Source organism: Arthrobotrys flagrans (assembly GCF_004000055.1).
Source record: "Arthrobotrys flagrans strain CBS H-5679 chromosome Unknown unitig_0, whole genome shotgun sequence".
Classification (NCBI taxonomy): Eukaryota; Fungi; Ascomycota; class Orbiliomycetes; order Orbiliales; family Orbiliaceae; genus Arthrobotrys; species Arthrobotrys flagrans.
The window spans coordinates 3,938,473-3,956,792 of NW_027137550.1; the positions used below are offsets into that span (position 1 = coordinate 3,938,473).

Genomic DNA, 18,320 nt, shown 5'->3' on the forward strand with positions numbered 1-18,320 from the left:
TCCAAACCCTCAAATCCACCCCCCAACCCTACTCCTCCTCCACCGACCCCCTCCCTCCGTTTTCCCACCTCCGACCCCGGCGTGCACCCTCCACATCACCCACGGAACCACAAAGTATCTAAACTCCACGAGTGGGGCGAATACCAACGTCCCCGCCGTCGCCGCCAAAAACGCCAGGAGGAAGGTTACGGTGTGGGTCGTGTATACCACTGCCGAGCTTTGGGGGTTAATCGACTTGACGGATGGTGGGAGCGCCGGTGGTTTTATTCCTATTTGTCGGTAAACGAGGAAGCTGGAGAGGAGGTACAGCGGGATACCCGCGTATTTGGCGTGTGGGTGGGATAAGATCGTTCGCCGCCAGATGTAAAATACGTAATGCCTGTTGTCGGCTAGCATGAAGGGGTGGGTATGCGTGAATCGGTGGACCGCACCGGCGATTACTAAACTTGCCGTTACGGTGGTAACGGCTTTCGACAGCGATCCGAATAGGGATTTTACGGTGGCGACGATGAGGCTTATGGGGTTTGTGAGGAATACGAAAGGAGTGCTGAGGATTGTAAAGAGTGAGAAGTAAAAGAGTTGGACCGGATGAAAGGTGCTGACGTGGTTTGATTTATCACCCAGAGCGATGGACCCGTTCCAATACACGAAGAATCCGAAGAGACTGACGACGTAGATGTACGGTTCCATGGCGATAAGGACGGGTGATAGGTTACCATACCCGGAAATGGCGATCGAGAGGAGGGATTTGAAGTAGTCGGAGATATCGGAGTGGATTATCGAAGGGTCGTAGATGCCGCCAAAACCCGCGCGGCCTAGGATCGCGGAGAGGGTTAAGGGGTGGTGATGGAGGAGAGATGAGGGGGCCGGTGGGTGAAGACGTTTGAGGATTCGGATCGCAGAGAGGAGGAGGAGGAATACGGTCCACAGTATATTGGTTTGGCGGAAGAAGAGGGAGAGTAGAGACCACTGTCGAATCGATTAGCGGTCATTCAAAGGTATTACATATCGAGAGTGAACGACTTACACCGGCACTGGTCCACGGCGAATATAATAAATAACTACGATACGCCAAAAGCACAAATACCGTCGACCAGATATCCGTATAAAACAGGCTGTTGAAGAAGTACAATAGCGGAAACAGAGCTACATTCATAGCCGTCTGCGCCGCCAAAGCTTCATAATTCATTCTCTCCTCGATAGCATCGACTTTCGGCACCGGCTCCTTAGGCCCCACGCCAGGGGGAAGTTCGGTCTTTCTCTTCGCTTTTTCGATTTCCTTGGGGTCTGCTAACGATCCACCGGGTCCCGGGCCTGCGACTACCACCACGGGAATCGGTGGCGGGGTGACCTGGTGGTACGGTGATTGGACGTATAGGTAGATTTCATAGGCCAGCCATGGGATAAAGATCGAACCACCGATGACATTCAGAAAGCGAAGGGAGGCGGTGGAACAGTGTTCGAGGGAGGCGTGCGTAAAGTTGGCTGTGGAACCGGGTTTTGTCTCCCATCCCGTCGGGGTGGTTGAGAATGTCGGGATGTTTTGGAGGACGAAGCGGTATATCGGCAGGACCGTCTGGACGAATCCGACATATATATACGACAGCAGGTACCTATGTCCCAATTGTGGTCAGAGAGATGCGTCTGCATAATATGATAAGATACGAGGAGGCATACAATCCCGGCGGAGTGGTGATCTTATCGTCCCAGTCCTTGAAGTGCATCAGACAATACCGCTGCGCCTGAGGGATGTGAAAGACTTCATCCTTATCAACCACTGTCAGTAATCATATCATCGTAATCCTGATTATCGTAAAGACATACGAGGTACGGGTCCACAACGACCGAATTGACCTTGATGGCGGTGTAGACGGATATGGATAACAAGAAAGCGACACGGAAATACAGCTGAAAGTCGTCTCTCAGCAGCGGATCCATCTTCGGGGGAGTCGTCGCGGTGGCACTCGGACGGTCTGGCGGTGAGGAAGATGACTTTGGATTTGACATGGTCGGTCCCTCGTCTTCGTCGGTTGCGAGTTAGTCTTCTTTCTTTCGTAGCGAGAGACAGACGATTGAATCGCGTGTGTCTTTTCCTTTGATAATTATCAGGCGACGGAACAGCCAAGAATGAGGCTCCCGCTATGATCAACCACAATAACGACATCATCCCGCGAGGCTGACCTTCGACATTATATCGTCTACGATAAATCAACAGACGCCGGTCGTCGCCATGACCGGTTCATCTTCATCTCCATCGTAATAATCGATAGCTCTGATAATGTCTCTGCTGAACCCCCTCCCACTCCCCTTCCAGTTCTCCGCAAACCCCGTCTGCATCAACGACTGCACCCCCATAATCCTCTCCTCCCGTTACTGCTCCACCCTCTTCCCTTCTTCTTCTTCTACCGGCACGGGTGTGGGAAATTTCGAAAACATAACGGCCTACAACCGCTGTTTCTGCAATAACCCTTACATCCTCCCCCTGACGACCGGTCTCCAATGTTCCTTCCTCTGCGGTCACGACAACCGTGCCGCCGTAATCGACTTTATAAAAGGTCCCCTCGGCTGTGGAACCTATCCGCCGTGGAATACTATTTCTTCAAGGATCCCGGATCCGGAGACGTTCGCGCCGGATTATTCAGCCGCTGAGAGGTGGTGGAGGAAGTGGTCGGATGGTGAGAGGTTTGGGATTATTCTGGGTTGCTTTTTGGGGGCGTGGTTCGTAGGGTTCTTTGTATTTGGGGCAGTTCAGAGGATTGTTAGGGGGGTCAAGGATAGGGGGTTTTCGATGCGTGGGAATGGGGTGCGACGGTCTTGAAGCTTTCAGAAAATATTTATTACGGTGCCTCATAAGCTATAATAACAATTACTACCGAACCGGCATCGGGTGGATAGGATGAGATATAATAATGTAAACCAGACTCCCGCTAAACGATACCGCAAAAATGAAATGGAGATGAAAGATAAATCAGCGGAACATCACTCTCCGCATGGCTCCCTTCGCAAACAATGCCTTCTCGCAGTTCACCACCGTATCCAACAGTCCCTTCTCGTCAATCTGTGTCTCCTTCTCCGCAGTCTCCACGACTTCATCGTCACTGCTTTCGTCATCAAAGTCAATTTCCATTAGATTACCACCGTCGAATAATCCGTTGACCGTCCCGCTCCTGGCTTGTTCTCGCTTTTCTTTCCTTTGCCGTCGCTTCTCTTCCAGTTCTGCTTTGGCTTTATCCTTTTCCGTTTCGATGGATTTGATGACGTTCATCCAAGTCTTTTCGAACATTTCGTCTCTCTTCCGTCGAGCGTTCCCTCCTTTGTAGATTTCGGATCCGTTCTTCTTGGCCGATCCGCCGTTGGTTTCGCCTCGGTTCCTGGTCGCGGTCGAGGCTTTACTAAACTCCGCCAGCAGCTTTCTCAGCGTCTCTCCGCTCTGCCGTGCCTCCTCGCTAGCCAGTTCTCTCAACTTCTTCGCATCCCTGACGATCTCTCTAACTTCTTCGTGGTGTTCGTAAGTGTGTTTACCCGGCCAAGCAGGTTGATGGGGGTCAATATACGCCCTCTCGGTTTGTACGGTAATGGTGGGTTTGGTCTGCGCCGCAAATTTTGGATTATTCGGGTTTGCCTGTTCGAGTTGGGCCATATACGACGGACGAGGTGGAGGGGGGAGTTTATATCGTTTCCGAGGTTTTAACAGTTCCGGGCCGAGGAGGTCGATAAGCGAGGGTTGATCCGGGGGGGCGGGGTCCGGATCCGGTAGTTTGTAGATATGGGGTTTTGGTATCGTTGGTTTTCTCGTCGTACCGTTTGTGAGAGATGGGGTTCCCGGTTCTTGGGTGTCCGGGAGGTGGGTGGTGAGTGAGCGTCTGTAGCGGGTGATTTCGTCTTCGAGGTCGGCGGTGGTGTAGCCGGATAGGCCGAGGGTTTCTTCAAAGTCGGTGATCGTGGGACGCGTTCGGCGTTGGGATGCGCAGTAGGTCATCGTGCTCGTGGTGATGTCCTGTAGGACTGTTCTACCGTTAGCATACCAGTCTTCCCCTCCCTCGTAGCTTCCAGAATGGAGAAATAAATTACATTGTCCCGCCATCTGCCTGATATGATTCAGCGCGACCTTCGTCGCCCCCTCGAATTCATAAGACTTGAGTACCAACGCGATGGACTGTTCCAACAACGGATCCACAATGCTAGAAGGCATTGTGGAAGCAGCATCAACCGGCATATGCTGTCTTGCTATCGGTGGTAATTTCTTCTTCCTCGAAGAAGAAGTCTGTGATAACGTCCGAGATGGTTCGGTGGATACACCTCCTGAAGCTCCCGCTGCTGCGGCTTCGCCGTCGGGCGATACCCTGCGTTTCTTGGATGGCGGGCCGAGGCCCATGATGTCCGGCGCCATCGGTTCGCGTGTTACGGTTCCTGCCAGGGTTTGAGATGAGTTGGAGATCGATCGGGGATATCCGGTAGACGACTATAAAACCCTATGGAGGGTACCGGCGATGGTCGGACTGGTGGAATAGGATGGGTGATGGTGGTGATGCGATGGTCTCTCTCAATGGGAAAGAGAAGTGACGGAATACAGGCGACGGAATGCCAAGACCGGCCAAATCGCCTCCACCAACAACATTTTACCTCCTTCCTCTTAACTTCCCCACCCTACAACCTCACGAAGCTCCTATCCCCCCCGCCATGGAAGACATCGACGACATCCTCCGCGAGTTCGACTCCCAAAATGCCCCCTCGAACGCAAAAGACTACGACGACCTCCTCAAATGGTGGATCAATGAACGAGCCGCGCCAGAAATCCTACAGTATCAGGAGGACCTAGTTGAACGTATTATGACAAGAGTTCGAAGACAAGTATGCACATTCCCATTCCTCTTTTTTTTTTTTTTTTTTTAAAAAAAATGCCCTCAGAGGTACGATTTCAGCTAACTAATCGCTAGTCACTACCTTCTTAACCCGCCCTATGGAACATTTCAGATCGAACAAATAGAAGACCAAACAGGAAACCTAGATCCCCGCTCAAACTTTCAGTTGATTATCGTACAAACGGAGCTCGAGCGTGTAAAGTTCCTGATACGGTCTTACCTACGGACGAGGATATCCAAGGTACACCTTTTAACCGCACCGACCCCGTTTTCCCTGGTATTGATGTGTATACTAGATCGACAAACACGCCCTCCACATCCTCTCCACCCCCACGATCCGCCACCTCCTCTCCATCTCCGAACAAACTTACCTCCGCACCCACCAAGCCCTCCTGAACGAACTCTACCTCTCCTCGTTCCTCAAGAATTTCCCAGGCAATCTAAAGCGTCTGGACGACTCGGCCGGTGGCCTAACAATGGTCGAAGAACCTGATTTAGAGGGAGCGGTTTTCTTGAGGGTTGTGAGGGATGTAAATGTTGCTATCGCGTGGGAGAACGGGGAGGCGTTGGATATGAGGGCTGGGGATGTTTATGTTATCAGGTATTCGGCGGTGAGGGAGGCGGTGGGGAGGGGGGATGTGGAGTTGATATAGTGCGAAGCAAGTCTTGCTTTTAGGCGTTTTTGGTGGCGTTTTTGTATATATGTCAAGAGGTATATACGGTTTGGATGGAAATTTATCGAGTTCGAATTCCTCATTAGATATCACAGCAAAACGTTCTTCCATTGGATGAATAACTCATTTAGCCTTCTCTCCATCCTCGACCTCCTTGAACTGCCCCACGGCCTCCGCCAGCGTCTCCTTCCACCCAACGTACTCCCTCCCACCCAACAACTCCTCCCTCGCAATCTCCCCTTCCAGCTTACTCACCTCCGGATACTTTCCCGGTTCGCCTTCCGTGACCCTATCCTTGGCCCAATCGAACAACTCTCTGAACGAGTCCGCAGCGAGTTGGGAAGAAAATGGCTCCGGTGAAGCGATTGTATATCTTTTGTCGGTTATCGAATCATCCAGGGCGGCGGTTATGAGCGCGGCGGTTAGGTCGTGGATCGAGACCCTGTAAATATTATTAATTATCAAACAAAGGATAAGGGAGTAAGGACCCGGGGGTGCATACCACGCCGGGACGGGGGATAAAGGCAAAGGGCTGAACCCCGTTGTCAAAAACCATAGCTCCGCATTACTACTATTCAACTCCGAGATCTTTTCCACCGGATGAGCTATCGGTCCGAACTGTTCATCGGATAACACCATCATTAACAAACCGCTCTCAAACCCCCCAAAACCACTGCCACGGCGGACAAATAGATAGAAGGTAGGGAATACTGACCACCAAAGGCGGACACAAGCTGACAACCCCGACCCCCTTCCCTTCCCCTTCCTTCCACCCCCAAACCTCCTTCTCACTTAACGTCTTCGAAGCAAGATACGAATGTCTCAACTCGGATAATCCCTGTTCGTAGGTAATCGGATTCCAGTCTTGAGCTGTATATTCGACGTCCGGACCGAGGCCTTTATTGAATTCGTCCACGACGGCGGCGAATGATGAGAGGACCACAAGCTTTTTGGTGGATGGGGTGGAGGTGATTGATGCCAAAAGGGACTTGGTGCCGGAGATGGCAGGATCGATTATTTCGATGGGGTTGAGTGTGAAGTTCAGTGGCTGTACATCATATTAGTTTTGATCGTTGATCGTATAATCAATACCGAAGAGGTGATAAAGGATACCGACACTGGCACAATGAATAACCGCATCGATCCCCCCCTTCAAAGCCTCGTCAAAACAACCAGGAGCAGCAAGATCTCCGGTGTACACAAAGTCGAGGAGGGTATCGACCTTATCTCCATAGAGGGTACGGAAGTGGGTTGTGATCGTATCGACTTTCTTTTGCGAACGGTAGGTACCGCGGACGCGGATTCCCTTTGCCAGGAGCCGGGAGACGACGTGGGCGCCGATGAAGCCGGTTGCGCCGGTGGTTAGGATGTAGCTACATTATACATAATGATGGTAAGTACGGATGGTTTGGATTTATCAGACTATAAAAATAGGTAGAAAAGTAAATAGGCACGGAGGATTAAAGAGGGAGGTATACCTTGGTGGCATTTCGAGTAAAGTTGAAGTTGAAAGGTTAAAGTCGAATTCCCGTACGGTCAGAGAAGTCAATTCTTGATGAAAGAGTCGGAAGCTAATCATGCCCGAAGCATTGTAATTAGCGGGATAGGAGTCCTATAATCTTCCAAGGGAGACTAGATGGGAGACTGACCTGTCGAGTAGTCCGTTGGAATAATTTCTCAAAAGAGAATTAGAAAAAGGAGGTCCCGATGGAATCTCAAGCTGAAAAAATTATGAATATCAAAATGTCCTTCGACGGAAAGGATATTTAGAAAAGATAGAGTATCCGTAAGAAGAAAAACGGTTCGTTCCCTATTTATACCCTCAAAAGGATTCGATGATTATCTAATATCCTTATTCGTAGCCCTCCCCTCAAGCGGGGTATTGTTGTAAATTAGTGTCGAAGCAGCTCTTCCGGAGGTTTGAAATCTCACGGTATAACCACGATTCCACCAAATTTACTGGACAAACTAGGGTCTACTTCAAAACGAAGCTACTCCTATATCTATAAATTCAGAATATCTAACTTTTTATTAAAATTTTCAATACTCCCCATGCAAGTTTTTTAAATCTCCAACTATCACCTTGACGTTAAGGAGAAATTGGGATCTAGCTTTCCCCCCAAAATTTGACGTTACACACCGCAAAAACAACACATTTTGGAATTTCCTATTTGAGCGGGCCAATGGGAAGACGGTGTAGTGTTTCAGGATGACATGGATTCCCATGACTATGGGTTTCTTTCGCTCGACCTGTCGGCTTTTGTTTGATGCGACGGCCCGATTTCGGATAGGAGCTTTAGCTCTCTTTTTTTTGAAGTTTTTCAGCTGTACGAACATTCATTTGCATTCAAGGTTTGAGAAAGAAACCTCCGAGGTCTAGATTGAGGGTCGGTATGGGCAATCGAATTGAAACTAGATCCCGAATACCATAACCATGATAATCCGTCGGTAACCTTAATCCGCCAGATCCCGTATATTGGAGCGGGGTGGCGACTATAGAGCCGACGCCCGAAAGAAAAGAGCTCTCAAATTTGCCGTTAACCCGTGATAATGAGTGAAGGATCAGGAGAAAGAACACCGAGGAACATTCACCTCATCAGACCCTCGATAGCCGTCCATTCTATTATAAAGTGCCGGTCAAATATCAACTTTCTATGGCAATTCGAACGAACTAGAGCACTCCCCCCTTACCTCCCATTCCAATAATTCCATAATACCACGTTCCCGGAACCATGGATTCCTCGCAATTCCGACAGGCTGCGCATGCAGCTATCGATCAAAGTTTGTATTAACATCCCACCCCTGGTCTTCCGGTTTCCGGGAGTTTATATCAACTTCGGTTGCTTTTATATGTATGGTACTTTTGAATACAACACTAGACTAACGTTCTACGATATACAAAAGTCGTCGATTATTACGATAACATTCGCGATAGAAGAGTACTCTCCGATGTTGAGCCCGGGTATCTCCGTCAACTCCTGCCGCAGGGTATTCCGGAGACTGGTGAGAAATGGGAAGATATCCGGAAGGATATTGAGGCGAAGATTATGCCCGGGATGACCCATTGGTACGTCTGCGGTGCCCTTAAACGCAACAGCCATGGCCCAATGCAGGATATGTGATATTGTCCGAAGATTTGCCGGGCAACATTGGATCGTAATATACTAACCATTGCAATACATGAATGATCAGGCAATCCCCCAACTTCCTCGCCTTCTTCCCATCAAACTCTTCTTTCCCTGGTATCCTAGGCGACATGTACTCCGCCGCCTTCTCCTGCGCTGCATTCAACTGGCAATGTTCACCCGCCGTCACAGAGCTAGAAACCATCGTCCTCGACAATGTTGCCAAACTAATCAACCTCCCCGAGGAATACCACTCCACCAGTGAAGGGGGCGGTGTAATCCACGGTACGGCCTCGGAAGCAATCGTTACCGTTATCGTCGCCGCAAGAGATAGATATATCGCCAGAAGCAAGGAACGATGGGCGGTCGAAGGTCTTGGTGAGGATGAGGTTGAAGAGAAAGTTTGTACTTTGAGAGGGAAGATGGTGGCTTTGGGGAGTGATCAGGCGCATAGTTCTACGAAGAAGGGGGCGATTATTGCAGGTGTTAGGTTTGAGACCATTGAAACTAAGATTGGGGAGTATGCGCTTAATGGGGAGCTTTTGAAGAAAAAGATTGAAGATTTGGAGAGTAGGGGGTTGGTGCCGTTTTACATTACTGTTACTCTCGGTGGGTATAATATTTCTTTTCCCTACATCCCCTAGCCGTATCGCTAAAGCGAACCCAGGAACGACCCCAACCTGCGCAACCGACGACTTCGCCTCCATCTCCATCACCCTCTCAACCTACCACGCCGCCCACCCCACCACCCCCAAAATCTGGGCCCACGTTGACGCAGCCTACGCCGGCGCCGCCCTAGTCCTACCGGAATACTCCCACATCCCCAGCATCTTCCCCACCTTCGCCGACTCCTTCAACTTCAACATGCACAAATGGTTGCTCACAAACTTCGACTGCAGCTGTCTATACGTAAAACGTCGTCGAGACCTGATCGATGCGTTGAGTATTACCCCGGCATACCTACGTAACGAATATAGTGATCGCGGCTTAGTCACCGATTATAGAGATTGGCAAATCCCGCTTGGGAGGAGGTTTAGAAGTCTAAAAGCGTGGTTCGTAACTCGTACGTTTGGAGTTGAGGGGCTCAGAGCACATGTCAGGAAGGGTATCGAAGGTGGTGAAGCATTCACGCAATTATTAGAAGCTGATAAGGAACGGTATACGCTTGTTTCTAAACCGGCGTTTGCATTAAATGTGTTCAGCGTGAACCCTCCACCGAAGGTTGCCAAGGAGGTCGGGAATGATGGGAAGGAGTGGAAGAGGAGGTGTAATGAGGTTACGAGGAAGGTGGGGGATAGGGTTAATGAAGAGGGTAAGATATTTATCACGCAGACGGTGTTGGGGAAGGGGGAGGAGGCGATTACGGCTATTAGGGTTGTCGGAGGGGCCCCGGCGGTGCAGGTTGAGGATTTGAGGAATGCGTTTGGGGTTATCAGTGAGGTTGTGGATAGGGTGTGGGAGGAGGAGCTTAGGGAGTACGAGGCGGGGGCAAGGGAGTAGGTTGAGTTGCAGGCGGTTTAATACTTACGAGTATTGTTAAACACTCTGTAGATCTGATTGAAGAAATACAGCTGGCTGGCCGCGAGACTGATCTAATAGATAACTCGGTTACATATTCGGTCTCGTAAAGTTTCTTCGGTGCAAGCGGTGTACTCCACGATCATTGGAGTCTTGGACATAAAAGACAAGATGGTATCATACAGGTGTACCCAAAGCAACAGCTCTAGCCCGCGGTTCATCCAGATCCTCGAGTTTAATATTCCCGCCTTCCTCCACCGCATCCCCAACCTTAACATATACCACAAAACTCTGATCACAAACCGTCACCCTCCCCATCACCGCATCTCTCGCGGCGATAGGCACATCTCCAACCAACCCCATCTCCCAATTACCGATCCCTATACCCTGCATCACAGATCTAAAAAGATGCAAAGCATCATCATGTATCCACGGAAGAATTCTAGCCCGAATACTCCGACTCGGACCATAAAACCTCAATTTCCTACCAAGGAACAGAATCGCCCAGGATGAGAATATCAAAGCTCCGCTGACTACTAAAGCAATGATTAATCTAGTTGATGATGCCGTAGTGTATGCTTTCGATGTATTAAAGATATATATCGGCTTGGTACAAACGGTATCATTATTCGCACCAGTGTTTCTGATCAGACCGTTGATAGACTCGAGACCGGTTCCTGTTAGGTAGACGTGAAGGTTTTTCTTTTGTGGCGGTAAGGCTGACTTGGAACATATTTCTCAATTCTAGCATCCATTGGTTTGAATCCAAGTCTGCTGAGAACCTTTGATTCAGAACGTTAGAGGCTAAAAGACTGGATCCTCCACGAGCGGAGACGAGTTTTGTAATTGGATGGAAACTGGTGGAGGAAAGGACGTAGGCTCGTAGCATGGCCAATTGTTCTTCCGTCCATCCAAGACCTTTTGCTCCGGTTGATAGGATTTCTGGAGATGAAGAGTCCATTACGAATCCGGAACATTTTTTGGTTTTGGGGTTGCAGAATTGAACTTGTTCTGCGCAGCCGATGAAGGTACGGAACCAAGTACCCTGGTAGACGGCGCTGCCGAGGGATTGGTCGTCGACTTGGAATTCGGCGAGGAAGATGGGGTCTACTTGTTGGTTAAAGTAGGCCAGAGTGTTCGATGAGATGCCGATGAGGGATATGGCTGAATTGTCAACTCGAAGAGGTTCAATGGGTGCCCAGGTTGATTTGCCGGGGCCGGCGAAGTAATGGCCGCTGGTATGACAAGAAGTCAGCTTGGGTTTACATATAGAAGAACTTCAAACAGCTTCAGTACAAAGATGCTGTCTGGCGTCGAGACGCTCGTAGATGACATCATATACGAAATGTAATTTTTTTTTTAAAGAAAAAAGACATAAGAATGTGTTCTATATAAACCCATCTAGTTTTTCCCGTCGCAACTAGCACTTGACAGCGTTGCAGACGAATGTTCGAACTTTGGGAACGTACCTTACTGTATAACCATAGTTGGCAATACTTGACACCGGGTTATAAACCTCAGTGATCCCAGACCCCAAAGCTAACCCCTCCGAAAGCTCCTGATCTGTATCCGCTAGAGGTCCAAAATTGTATTCGAGGAGGTTGACAGTATAGTTCGCCCATACGTCGTCTAACTTACGATCCCTCGCGATACGAGTTCTAGGTTCAAAGTTTAGAGGGGTGCAAGTCATATTTCGCTGAACTGTAAACTGTTCTTCATCGTTGAATCCCAGGTCCTGGCTTTTGATGATTCCAGTTGAAATACTGTAGCTAGTGTCCGTGCAGATTCTTTCGTCTCGCACGACGATTTTCGTACACGGGTGTAATTCTTTGGGCGAACTGAGAACAATCTTGAGACTTGGATGTACTCCCACCACAGGCATTATTGTAATTCTGAGCCCTCCTCCCGAATTCAAGCAATACCTGTTGCGCAATCCCAATTTGGCGCACAGAATCGAGGTTGATAGGTATTCCTAAATTCCCACAATTCTTCGAAAACGCCATCGCTCTATTCCCAAGATTTATCCTCGACAAGAAAATATTAGCAACATTAACCGCAGCCTCAAGCGAACCCGCCCCAACCCCCACAATCAACAATTTCTTCTTAGTAGACGGTGACACCTTATCGCGATATTCCCAGAGGACTTCGAGAATCTGATATGTGACTTTTCCGAACGATGGGCTGTTGCAGAGGATGATTTCTAACATGCGGCGGGGGGCATCGCGGAATGTGGAGTGTGTACCGGTCTGGTGGATTGTGTAGGCTATTATTCTCCAGAGATGTCTGCCGGCGAATAGGACGATGAGGACGAGGGGGTTGTTGAGGTAGCCCTAGTAGATTGTTTTGATTGTGAAGACGGAGCGGTTCGTGGTGTGGTCTAACCAGGTACCGGTGTAGATGGTATTGCTGAATTGATCTGACATGGTTGGGAGGTGGTATTAATACATTCTTTGATCAGTAAGCTTTACTTGTGACTCGAGCTCACAGATTCTAGGAATATCTGTCGATAACCGCACTAGTGAATTTATTAATCATTCTCAGTGTAATTTCGAAAATGGATTGTCGTCCTGGTATTAACCAATTCTCCTGAGAACTGAAGAGTAATGCATTGAAACATGAACCTAGACGTATATAAATATCATAGGCCTTTTGAGTCAAACGTACCTTTGATACTCTCTAGAGTTTGGTTTGGATCTGCTGAACAATGGTAAATGTAAAATCATAAATGTTTTTTTTTTAGATTTCATTCTGGTTAACCTTTATATACATTGTAGTATCTTCTCGGAAAACAGAAGATTCGAGACCCGAGTTCAATTCATTTCCAGCTACAGAGACACGACAGCCACCAGAAGCCACATTTTCTCAGCTTTATCTTGAAAATCAAAGAAAAACATCAAGCAAATCTCAATTATATCAGCCGCGTGCATATATATAACAAAAGTGAATCCAGACGATTTATACCGAGTCCAGACTATCACCAACTTTGAAAACCAACAACCGCCAAGGTGAGCCCTCTGGGCCCTTATCCAATGACAATCGCTATCAGCGCTCGAATCCGTCGCTTGAAATTATTTGTGTGACACTGCGCGATTTCCAAAAACCAAATTATTAATATGCCGCGTGCGCAGATTCGACTAGTTTTTTCGTGGAGAGGCTATGGTTTTTTGGGAGAGAATTAGCTAATTAGGTGGTCTGGTGTGATCCGAGACCAAGAATTAGATATGGTGCGCAGGCCCAAGGATCTCACAAGTACTTCTCCAAGTATTACTAATTCTAATTATTCTAATAGCTTTGTTAATAGTCTTGGCAACCACATTCTTACAGCGGTATTGTACCTATTAACATCACTTCTATGCCCTGTCCTCTTAATACTGTCGGTACGCGTCAGCTAACAACTCAATAGCGTGAATGCATCAAAAGTTTGGTGAATGATGCCTATCTATCACTTTCTGAAATCTGCAAGATCACTGGGTTCTTTAAAGATCAGATTCGACACACCCTACGCGTTGATAGTGCCATGGTTACCCCAGAACCGATCGGCCACGCGTAGGGTGTGTCGAATTTGATCTTTAAAGAACCCAGTGATCTCGCAGATTTCAGAGTGATAGATGGGCGTTATCCGCTAAACTTTTGATGTGTTTACCTTGTTGAGGTGCTAACTGATGCGTACCGACGGTATTAAGAGGACAGGGCATGGTATGTAGGAGTGATGAAGAGAGTGTGTGCATACAATAAAGCTATTAGAATAATTATAATTAGTGGTATTTGGAGAGGTACATGTGAGATCTTTGGAAGTACCTGCGCACCGACTCAGGGGGTAAAACTTTTGTCCGATACTATGTAGTCATTTGCAGCTAGGCCTCGTATCCCTTGATATTGGGCAAGGGTTGCAATCGATATCTTTGAGTTCGAAAAACGAATATTAAGTAGCAACTAGCTTATAACTAAGCATAAAGTACGTAAGGGTACCTAGCTAGATGTAATTTCTGAATACAAGAATCAATCAATTCTATGTTGTATTATTGGATCTTTGCTGGTGATATAGTGTCAGGGTGAGTAACTTGAGTTCACACTGTACTCCTCTCTGTGATCCTGGGGAAATCAGTATGTTTGGCTGTAAGAATCCAAGCTTCGTCCGATGTTATACCGAAGTTTTTATTGTTGGAACTCTGAAACTAGGGTTTACGAAACTGTATGCTTTAGGTTCATATACTAAGGGAAAAAATAGATCACGGGAGCGGGCAGTGTCCTCGCGACATCGTTTTGCATCCTGACCGTAGGTTTCTAAAATCCTTATATGGTATTAATATTATATGTCGGCCGCAGCCTCCGCGAGGTTGCTTTCGCATGTGTAACTTAGCTTCTGCTTATTAGTTATTGGTTGGAAAACTATTACATTCTTAGCGATACAATCTTTGATGTAGATTATATTGCACATGTAGCACAATAACTCGTTAACTCTACCCTGTGGGCCAACTCGTGAGGCAATGATATGGAAGATCCTAACGACTAAAAGCCGCGAATAACATATTTGTAGAACCGATTATTAAATGTATTCGTTCACAAGTGACCCTCCATCAGCCGAAATCCCACACACTGCAATCATGAGCCAAGTCCATGCATCCCGCCTCAAAATAATCTTCACAAATTAACAAATATATCTTGAAATTTATATTCGCGGATATATATATATATATATATATCCCACCACCGGCAAATAAAATCTCGTAATCAAATCTCATTATTTTCATTGGTACTTTTCCTTACTTTCCCTTGAATACTTAAGTACTTTCGGGCCGATTCACAGGCCGATTCACAGGCCGGGTAGTTTGCAAGCAAGCAGGGCGGTAGCTTACTTGATCCGCGGACAGGCCGAGTTCAGTATACACCTGTTTGGCCAATCTGTGAACTACTTGCCTGACCAGTCTGTGAACTATTATTTACCTAGCCAGTTTGTGAGCTACCTACCTATGAACTTAGTGAATTTTATTATTACTGCGGTTCCACTGCGATGCCATTATATACAAGGCTTAGTTTGATAGCCTTTCACTAAACAAAGGAGTTGAGCCCACTTTCAAGATTCTTGAGACTGCGGCCGGAAATTTCTGAGTCGCAGTTAGCGACAGATGTTCGCGCTTCTATATAACAGACCAAATTGTTGAGCTATCCGAACAACGTTACAACCTTTTGCTGAATACGCGGCTAAGAGAACAATGTTCATGATGCTGCGGCAAAGCCTACGCGAACATTCTCTTTATAATTATGACAAAGCTTAGCTATGGTTTTTTTTTTTTTTTGCCAAAACTCAACTTTGTAAATGCAATAGTTAGTAATGTTTTACACAACAGGCGCAGTAGTGCAGTCTAGGGCCCTATCACTATAAAAGTCCAACATATCAACACACAGAATTGAAGAAAACCACAGGCCAAATTGGGGGTCTAGCACGCCGCGCCCCAGACTAAAAATTCCTGAGATTACTATACGTATCTGCGAGTTTCGAGAAGTCCGACTTCGTATATTCACAGTTTGAAAACATTTACGCGTCATATTGCCTTTCTCTTCTCACCCAGAGACCGTACATCTTCATCAACGACGGGCTGAAAATTATATAAAGGCCTAGAAGGCACCTCCTTTTGTTATTATTTCTCATCAGAAAAAAAAACCCTTTCTATACACACCTCACAGCTATACAGCGATATCATTTCACAAACAGATATATAAACTTCTTTGTTAAAACTACCGTCCTTTAATATATACCCCAGAAAACAAATTTGCAAAATGATTGTCTTCAGCAAATCCACACTCATTATTATAGCTATTTTCAATCCTTTCATCATTCTTGCTGCTCTGGCTCCAGAACCAGAGCTAACTGACTATCTCTCTCTAATTAAAGTCGCGCCGGGCCTTCCCACACCGAAAGAACTCGGCCTGACTAATGAGTACTTGAACAGTCCAATCCCGGGTATGGAGTTCTAGATTCGTTCTACTTGATCTCTTACCCTGGTCTCCTAGAAGTGGTGAACTAGATCTACAATCTCAATTTAACAAACATGAAAATAGAACATGCAGCACACGAGGTCCGAGAAATCCTTAGTAAACGGTACAACCCAATATGCTGGCCGGGAGTGCCTCAGTGCAATTTCGCCGACGCAGCTGCCTGCTTCGGCTACTTGAGCTCTCTGGGAGCCACACGATGCGTAGTTAACCCTGTGACTTCTCGTATTCGTATGTGCACCACTGGTAGTTGCGGCTGGTACGGCCGAGCTGAAATTGTTCGTAATGGCGCTTCTTCCGCCTGGTACGTTGACCTCAAACGATCCGATAGAAATTGGTCTCGCGGTTGCATCAAATTGTAGCCTGTCAGAGGTCTCTAGAATTCCAAAGTTAATTTCGCTTTTCCCACATAATGCCACTGTCGCAGCAGGGGGTAATTGGGTTCTTGGGAACTGTCGAGTGCCCTTGGTCGGGACGGTTGCAGGTACGAATAATGCAACTAATAATACCATAGTTTTATATTTGCGTACACTTCAAGAGAATGCTAATCATAACATCTATTTAGGTTCCAACGCCGCTTATAATAACGGCAACTTTATCGCGGACATTGCGAGAGTGGGCTATTTTGACTAGAGTTATGCGTATTTGCTGAAGGTCCACAGGATGGTTCACGAGACAAAGTTATGGGTGGAACTCTGGATCCATAGATCCGAGCCTGTTGTGGAGGCAAGTCAGCATGATAGAGGACTCTTGAGCGCATTATATATACAGTCGTTCCCTACTACAATGGCTGCTCATTTGACTGTTTTCCTCGATCAAATTTGTATGTACCTTATAGTTTTACTTGAGACTGCAGCTCAACGCTTGGCCCTTAAACTCATTTAAAAGTTGAGTTCAACTGAAGTAATGACCTTTTGGTTAAGTCATTTAAATACGATTATATGAATCGTCTAGCAAAATGTGTGGCTCACTAGGTCCGAGCAGATGCGCGGGCTTCAGAGACCAGTGGTGGTAATTAGAAGGAGACCAGGCCGGTGATGTCTTTTGCGAAAAAATTTAACTCCGATGTGCTGTGGGATTGTAAGTCCTCTGCTCCAGAACAATCTCCAAAACTGTGTTAAGAAGTATTCTCCCGTTCTTTCTAAGTCGAACGGCTCGTGCAACCCGGGTGCACCATGCAACCAGGCAAGATGCAGGCTGCAATGTAAATGTAAGCGTAAATGTAAATGTAAATGTAATGCACCTGCAAAAGGCGACCTGCAATTGCCCTGGCGTTGCATTAAGCTTGATTTTAGCGGTTGCAGGAATGTTAATCAGAGGTCGAGCCGCGAAATCTGTACACTATAATTACAGGAGAGAGGAAGCAGCGGGCAGATGCCTTGAGGGTTTCGGAGAGAGTGCGAGATGGTCGAGCTGGCAGAAATACTACTGCAACTTTTTTTTTGATGATACCATATCGTTTTTTAATTGGCATCCCGTCTATCCCGTCGAATGACTTCGTCGAAAACATATGAGGTTTAGTGGACGAAGCTGACTGTTGTTTCAAAAACCCCTCAGTTATTTTTGATATCGATAACGAGCCTACAGTTGCAATTGGAATAGCGGGGCTCCAGTTTTGACAGCTAACGCGTGCATCAGCTTTACATGCTTCCGGCGTTCAATTTTTAGGTAATTTTTTCTCTCTTTCTTAAATTTCTAGATTTCTGGATTTTTACTCGCTGCTGAAGATTCCTCGCGAGTCGTCGTGTTGACGATAGGTTGGTCAATCGGGACCTCTAGATCTTCTTGAACCGAGCTGTCAAGGATCTGGTTTGCTACTAATAGTTGCTGCACTGCATGGAAATCTATATTTGCCTCTCTTGGCCATTCGTCTTGTGAATATCTTCATGGTCGTTCCCTATTGTACGCATTTGTTAAGTTCTTGAATATCATTTTAGCCTTCGCAGTGTTCGGAATCCACCCCGACATTGATGACATATATATCAGGCGAAACCTCGGGGTTTACGAGAACCCATTTACAGCTAACTGCATACCAGGCGGTCGGTCATATACATTCTTAGAATACGCCCCCGAGGCCGAGTAAACAATGGACAAAATACCAGCCAGGTGATATCATAGCGAACCAAAGCTGTCGGGTGTTTAATCCG

The 18,320-nt window shown here is 47.1% G+C and overlaps 6 protein-coding genes and 1 further gene across 6 annotated transcripts; 3 read left to right on the top strand and 4 right to left on the bottom strand.

The window, feature by feature from the left end:
* Positions 1-9: 9 nt before the first annotated feature.
* Positions 10-2,007, bottom strand: DFL_004200 (uncharacterized protein; the record flags this gene model as incomplete). The annotated part of the gene is made up of 4 exons (XM_067633256.1): positions 10-969; positions 1,028-1,613; positions 1,678-1,766; positions 1,825-2,007. 4 exons carry the CDS (start codon positions 2,005-2,007, stop codon positions 10-12), a joined length of 1,818 nt encoding a protein of 605 aa, XP_067491442.1.
* A 271-nt stretch (positions 2,008-2,278) lies between these two features.
* DFL_004201 (uncharacterized protein) lies at positions 2,279-2,818 on the top strand (the record flags this gene model as incomplete). The annotated part of the gene is made up of 1 exon (XM_067633257.1): positions 2,279-2,818. One exon carries the CDS (start codon positions 2,279-2,281, stop codon positions 2,816-2,818), a length of 540 nt encoding a protein of 179 aa, XP_067491443.1.
* A 150-nt stretch (positions 2,819-2,968) lies between these two features.
* DFL_004202 (uncharacterized protein) lies at positions 2,969-4,375 on the bottom strand (the record flags this gene model as incomplete). The annotated part of the gene is made up of 2 exons (XM_067633258.1): positions 2,969-4,005; positions 4,072-4,375. 2 exons carry the CDS (start codon positions 4,373-4,375, stop codon positions 2,969-2,971), a joined length of 1,341 nt encoding a protein of 446 aa, XP_067491444.1.
* A 206-nt stretch (positions 4,376-4,581) lies between these two features.
* DFL_004203 (uncharacterized protein) lies at positions 4,582-5,515 on the top strand (the record flags this gene model as incomplete). The annotated part of the gene is made up of 3 exons (XM_067633259.1): positions 4,582-4,851; positions 4,975-5,103; positions 5,159-5,515. 3 exons carry the CDS (start codon positions 4,582-4,584, stop codon positions 5,513-5,515), a joined length of 756 nt encoding a protein of 251 aa, XP_067491445.1.
* A 144-nt stretch (positions 5,516-5,659) lies between these two features.
* DFL_004204 (uncharacterized protein) lies at positions 5,660-7,762 on the bottom strand (the record flags this gene model as incomplete). The annotated part of the gene is made up of 7 exons (XM_067633260.1): positions 5,660-5,978; positions 6,039-6,154; positions 6,252-6,584; positions 6,654-6,909; positions 7,015-7,107; positions 7,186-7,256; positions 7,619-7,762. 7 exons carry the CDS (start codon positions 7,760-7,762, stop codon positions 5,660-5,662), a joined length of 1,332 nt encoding a protein of 443 aa, XP_067491446.1.
* A 506-nt stretch (positions 7,763-8,268) lies between these two features.
* Positions 8,269-10,161, top strand: DFL_004205 (uncharacterized protein; the record flags this gene model as incomplete). Its single annotated transcript, XM_067633261.1, has 4 exons — positions 8,269-8,317; positions 8,441-8,603; positions 8,729-9,270; positions 9,329-10,161. 4 exons carry the CDS (start codon positions 8,269-8,271, stop codon positions 10,159-10,161), a joined length of 1,587 nt encoding a protein of 528 aa, XP_067491447.1.
* A 195-nt stretch (positions 10,162-10,356) lies between these two features.
* Positions 10,357-12,061, bottom strand: DFL_004206.
* Between the last annotated feature and the right edge of the window lie 6,259 nt (positions 12,062-18,320).